This window comes from Poromitra crassiceps, assembly GCF_964638095.1.
Source record: "Poromitra crassiceps genome assembly, chromosome: 2".
Lineage (NCBI taxonomy): Eukaryota > Metazoa > Chordata > Actinopteri > Beryciformes > Melamphaidae > Poromitra > Poromitra crassiceps.
In genome coordinates, this window is record NC_139624.1 from 38,157,468 (window position 1) to 38,163,816 (window position 6,349).

At 47.0% G+C, this 6,349-nt stretch overlaps 1 protein-coding gene across 1 annotated transcript in view; it reads left to right on the forward strand.

Annotated features, from left to right (window-relative positions):
• The window catches only part of LOC310799455 (properdin-like), a gene marked incomplete at its 5' end in the record, with an annotated part of 38,871 nt that extends 32,732 nt beyond the window's left edge, over positions 1-6,139 (forward strand). The window contains 3 exons of the mRNA XM_083662040.1: positions 2,719-2,922; positions 3,369-3,480; positions 5,834-6,139. Of these exons, the coding sequence (XP_083518166.1) occupies positions 2,719-2,922; positions 3,369-3,480; positions 5,834-5,972 (455 nt within the window). The 3' untranslated portion in view covers positions 5,973-6,139. The remainder of the gene's footprint in view (positions 1-2,718; positions 2,923-3,368; positions 3,481-5,833) is intronic.
• Positions 6,140-6,349: the final 210 nt, after the last annotated feature.

Sequence of the window (6,349 nt, forward strand, 5' to 3'; positions counted from 1 at the left end):
ACACACACACACACACACACACACGTGCGCACACACAAACACACACATGCATGCATGCATGCACATACACACACACACACGCACACAAACACACACACACACATGGTGGGTTAGTTTCCACGTGAGGGTCCGTCCCACTCCCCAGAATTGCACACTTCAATGTTTGTTCCTTGCTGAACCTGATTGGACCAACCCAGTAACACTTTATATCTTGGATCTAGCGCTGAAGCTAGGTTGAATGTGGCCTTCTCCCGCTCAGACGTGTACCTCTTCATGAGGTATTGGTGAACGGCTGCTTTGAGGTCTCTGACAAAGGATCCCCAATGTTTTCCTGGGTGTCTTGCAGGAGCTATGCGTGCAGTGGGGCTATGACAGAGAGTGTTGGGTTCTTCTCATCCGACATGGCTTTTGTAGCCACAGCGAATGGCTTCAGGGCCTGGATGAACTCCTCCGCATTGGTTATGTCAAACTCAGTGAAGGTTCTGATGTCTTTCTCTCTCTTTCTCACCTCGGGGGTAAGCAGTGCAGCTGTGACTGCTGGCTGTTGCTCGAGGAAACGCTGCATCATTGCATATGCACTATTCCATCGTGTTGACACGTCGGTTTCCAGTTTGCGGTTAGGGAGCTCTAGCAACTTTTGTTTTTCCTCAAAAACCTGGAGCGCTATGGTACTTCTGTGGAAAAAAACTCATGTCGTATACTTCCAAGTAGTCTTGCAACAGATGGCAGCTTTAATGCATGCTGTGAGTCCAGGTTGAGGGTGTGCGCGTAGCATTTGATATGGAGAAAGCCGGCTAATTCTGCAGCAACAACCATATTATCTGCATTGTCTGTGACTATAGCAGGGTCTTTCTCTGTGATTGATTCCCCATTCGGTCGCTACATTGACATTCTTGAGTAACTCTGCAACATTTGCCCCCGTGTGGCTCTTGTGCATGACACGGGTCTGGAGGACGTGAGAGGACAGAGACCAATCTTCTGCAATGTGATGGGACGTTACTGTGACAGAAGACGTGGCGGCCCAGGAGGTCCATGCGTCGCGGGTAAGAGCGACTTGTTCAGCTCCGCTCAGCGATTGTTTTACCTCGGACACAACTCGTTGTAGAGCCTAGGCACGGCTGTATCAGTGAAATACTTTCTTGATGGTATCACGTACCGCGGCTCCAAGTTGTAAAGCATGTTACAAAAACCTACATTTTCTACCATGGAATATGGTCGAAGGTCCTTGGCCATAAAATGTCCAATTGACTTGGTGATGCGTTTTGCTTTTTCTGAAGAGCTGGGTAGTTTATTCAGTGTGGCGTCCAGGGTCTGTTGGCCTGCTGCAGGCTTGTTGTCTGGTTTGGCGAACTGCAGCTCCGGATGGTGTCGAGCAAGATGGGCGCTCATGTTGGTCATATTACCGCAATATGAGACTTGTCCATGACAGAGTTTGCACACAGCTTTACTCATGTCTAGCTCTGTTTTTCCTTGTAATGTGTGAAACCCGAAGTGTATCCACTTTGGATTTAAAATGCGGAGGTGCCGGTCGTATCCCCACAGGACCGTTTGCATCCGCCATTTTCTCCCTTCTACTTTGCTGCGACCGGCTCAGACGGATGACGTGACATGACCTAACTCACCACAACAAATACACGTCGCCATCTGCTGGATGAAAGCGGTTACTTATTTCACCTCATCAGGTAATACATGCACACACATAAACAGGGGGGGGAAATTATTGATGCGATTATCGATTCTGGAATTTAAAAAATCGTGACAAGATTGCGATACATAAGTGAATCGATCCCCCCCCCCCCACCCCTACTAGCTACATTAGTTATGATTTAATTAACCAAGCGCTTGGTTTCACAGATCCATGTGAGACAAAAGCCCCCTTTTGGGCAGAAGAACAGACACCTAGTGTCCTAGAGACACCCTGATAGGGACAATCCACACCTGGACTAATGGTCAATTAGGCTGTTCTCAGTTCAAATCTAAAACACATGATTGGCCAAAAATCCAGCCCTGATGTAAATGTGCTCATTCTAACAAAAACAAATGTGTCAAGTTTTGGCCCAAAAACTTCCAAACGGGTCTTCGGGCCGAGCGGAGCTCTGACTTCTCTCCCTCCTGCTTCAGCGGGCCTGCACGGCCCATAAGCCCGCGTACAACCAACACCTATCAGCTGCTGCAGCACTGAGCACATGGAGAACTCGCCTCTCCGCCCTGCCTACTCCCCAACGGAGTGGAACCCTGCAGGCTCGCACTGCCAACCAGTGGAACCCGCCTGCCCTGCTCTCTCAGAGAGACGCTGCCACAAGACAGAACCGTCAGCCAGCAACGGTCCTCCCCCCTCTCCTAATTCTCTATAGAGACAGTTCATAACTTTATGAATCTTCATATTTGTGAATTATTAATAGTCATATTAATCAAACCAGCTCTTAAATCACCACAAAATAGTGCTCGCATGAGCAATATTATACCTATTTTACGCATTCACATGACAAGAAATTGGCTTGAGCCAGAGAAACTCCGGTTGAGCACGAAAAGTGTTGGCATGAGTTTGGTCACACCTAAAAAAAGGTGTGGTTTATTGAGAAATTGGTTAAATAAACTACTAGAAAATTGCGGGACAATTTCCTAGTTAATAAATATAGATCAAACGAGTTTGGTGACATGTCTGACTGCCTGCCTGTCGGTCTCTGTCTGTCTGTCTGTCTGTCTGTCTGCCTGCAGTGGATGGGGTGTGGTCAGAGTGGTCGTCATGGGGAAAGTGTAAACATCCCACGCCCAACAGGGTCATCGTCTGTAAGGCTCTGGGTGGCAGTCAGTCTCGGGAACGCCGCTGTCAGGATCGCGCTCACAACGGCTCCATCTGCACCGCAGATAACCTCGGCCTGACAGACAGACGGGTCTGCTATGACCTCGACAAGTGTTTCGGTGGGTGTGACACACACACACACACACACACACACACACACACACACACACACAAAACTAGTCTGTACTGGTCTATCATCTATGGAAACCATTTTCGACCAGTGAAGCATCAGCCATGTTGAATCACAGTCGCCTAATTTCCTCAGCCAATCACATACTAGGTCCCACCCCCACAGCTGTCAGTCAGCAGCAGTGTGTTCACCATTAGAGATATAACACCAGAGGGGACATGGCATACAGCATACAGCAGTGCTCAAACTTTTTGGGGTCAGGTTCACTATGTTTTGTTAAAACTATACATTTTCGGAATCGTCAGAGCATGGCGAGCATGTGTTTATATGTGTGAATGTGTGTGCGTGTGTGTGCGCGCGCGAGCATGTGTGTGTGTGTGTCTGCATGCATGCATGCATGTGTGTGATGCGTGTGCATGTGTGTGTGGGTTGCAGTGAAGGGCAGCTGGGCCGGCTGGTCGGAGTGGACTCTGTGTAAACCGCCCTGTGGAGGAAACCCCAGAAGGAACAGGAGAAGAATCTGTGACCCGGATCTGTCAGGCTACAGGTACTGGGTGTTTACTGTTTACTGACTGACTGTTCGCTGACTGTTTATGACTGTCTGTTTACCTGCTGACTGTTTACTTATTGACTGCTTATAGTGAGATTTTCTGATATTGGCGGCACTAATTGGCATAAAAATTATAAGTTGGACATCCGGACAACTTTTTAACGTTCATAATTTTCTATTTCCGCGGGGTGAATGATACCCCCTTCTTCCTACTAGATGTGGCTAGCAGGCCCCGCACACAAGGCTGCTAGCTGGGCAAGGTAAACAGGCAGGGAAAGGGAAACACCCCAGAGCTTTCTTCTATGGCTCTGCTGACTTAGGACCTGAGAGGGCTGAGAATCAGGGAGGTTTTCTATATCTGCTGGGTCCATGTTGGCCAGATTGTTCTGTTAAAGCCCCATTCTGTAGCTTTACAATTTTGGGAAACTGTGCCCCATCTAAATGCTACACACTATTTGTATGTTCAGATATCAGCATTATTTTCCTGTTTTCTTTCTTGTACTCTGTACTTTGCTAACATTTCTGCAGTGTTTATAACAAATATTCCCAAATGTTGTCTTGACTTGTTTCCGTGAGAGAAGTAGATAATCACGCCGCTAATAAAGCTAGCAAGCGAAACACATTTCACTTCCTAAACGTACTTCACAATAAAATCATATGGTTAGTTTGTCAGCAGAAAACTTTTAATTTAAATGTGCTGTGTAAGAAATGGACTTAAGAGTTCCAGGCAACTTGACACTGTCAAGCTGCTCCAGGACGCAGACACCAAAAACCCATAGTGCAGATAGGACTTTCAGAGGGCGCTGTGTGAATGACAGAGGTGCTATTCTTCCTATTAGAAGTCACTGTACCATAAAATAATTAAAAAGTTGTTATATTAAGGTAAAGAAGTTACTTAATGCAGCTTTAAGGTTTGCTTTTTATTGGACCCAAATTCAGACACAGACAGGGTGGGTGGAGATGGAAAAAGGTTTATTGGAAGCTGGTAGTTGGTTAGGGAATGGGATGCAGAGATGGGTTGAGGTAGACGACAGCGAGGCTGGCAGGCTGGGACCATGACAATGACTGACTGACTGTTTACTGCAGTGGTTCTCAAAGTGGGGTTAGGGGACCCCCAGGGGTCCTTGAGGGGGTTCCAGGGGGTCCCCAGCAAAAAGGTGAATAATTTATTTTAACTATAACATCCATAAGTAACACAATAACAGAAGGTATGACTATTTTGACAGTTAGTTTCCATCAAGCCATGTGTCCGGTCTGTGATGTTCCTCGGGAGGAACCGGCAGCCCGATCGGCCCAAATGTCTGGCAGCAGATCAGCACTAAGTTCAAACGTAGCCTAGTTTGGGGGGGATGGAAAATTTGATTTCCCTACCAAATAGCTGGTCTTAGCGCAAAAAAAACCCTCTACGCCAGGCGTACGCCTGAGCGCACACAGTATTCTCCGAGCAGTGCAGGAGGTCCTCGCTTGGATAGGCCTACATTACGCATGGCTCACGCGTGGACACACTTCCCTCCTCAGAATGCCTCGTTGATTTTCAACTAACCTACACTGGAGGGAAAAAAACACCTTGATTTAAAAAAGAGAATTTGTTTGTCATGGTTTTGTGAAAAAAAAGTGATTTGCGTTTTGAATTGGATTACCAGGGGAACGAGGGTCTGGCGGGGCGGGAGTCTGTGTGTAGCGCGGGGAGGGGTGCTTTTAAGTGTTCGGCTAGTGTGCTGGGTCCTGGAGGGGGGTCTGCCCAGAGAAGGTGTGAGCTGGGCCGGGTAGGCAGGCCGGGTGGGTCGGTGCACAGGGTGGGTAGAGAGGCACTGAGGCAGCGCTGTGCACGGTCCCGCGGATCGAAATCAGTTTCTGGAAGCAAATCACTTTTTGACACAACACCGGCCAGTAGGCTATACAGTAACCTCTCCCTGCAATTGCACCATGCAACAATAGCTTAACCCAAGTGGACAATTCTGGTATAGGCTATTTAAATGGGCTAGAATTAAAATCTCACACATACCTACCCTATTAAAGAAACAAATATTTTTAAATGTGTATGTTATAGCCTATATGAGCGAAACGAAACTGCACATGTATCTGAGAAAGCATGTGTGTGTAACGGCTCTCCCCAGATCGGCAGAGGGGGAAAAAAGCCCAATTGATTGGCCCAATGGTTCAAACGAACGAGAGACAATCTCACAAAGCGACATCCCGGACCACGGCGCCGCTTCTTCGGGCTGCCGTAGTTTGGTTTCACTTTCAGTAGGCCTAATTGTCAGTAAATGTCTGAATACTCTGTGTGTGCGCATGTCTGTTTGTGTCTGTGCATGTGTGTGTTTGTACCTGCGTGTGTGTTGTGTTCCAGACCCAAAATCAAAGGCCATAATGCAACGTTCTTCGGTAGTCCAAGAGCCGACTGCGGCTCGCTGCCAGAGGGCGAGAAGAAGGTGGAGCTCCAGCCGTGCCTCAACGTCCCGGCCTGCCCTCAACGCACTCACCGATGAATTTAACAACACCACACGACACTGGGCAACAACACTCACCAATGTTATACCTGTTGTTACTAAAGTAATCTGTTATAATGTTACTAAAATCATCTGTTATCTACCTGATGTAACTGTGCTTATTGGACTGAACTAACTTATGAGGTTGTGTGAAGTAGTAAATCTTGGAAGAAATTATGAAGTAAATTACTTTTTTCTCCAGAATAACATCACAGTAATTAAACTAATCAAACCAATTCAATACAATTAACTGAACTCAAGTAGTTAGGTCAAATGGCTTAAATACATTCTGAAACTCGCTGGTGTCTGCCTGTTGTTTTTGTTTTGTCTCTCTTTCTTTCTTTGCACTGGAACTGAGGGCTGTACCACAAATATTG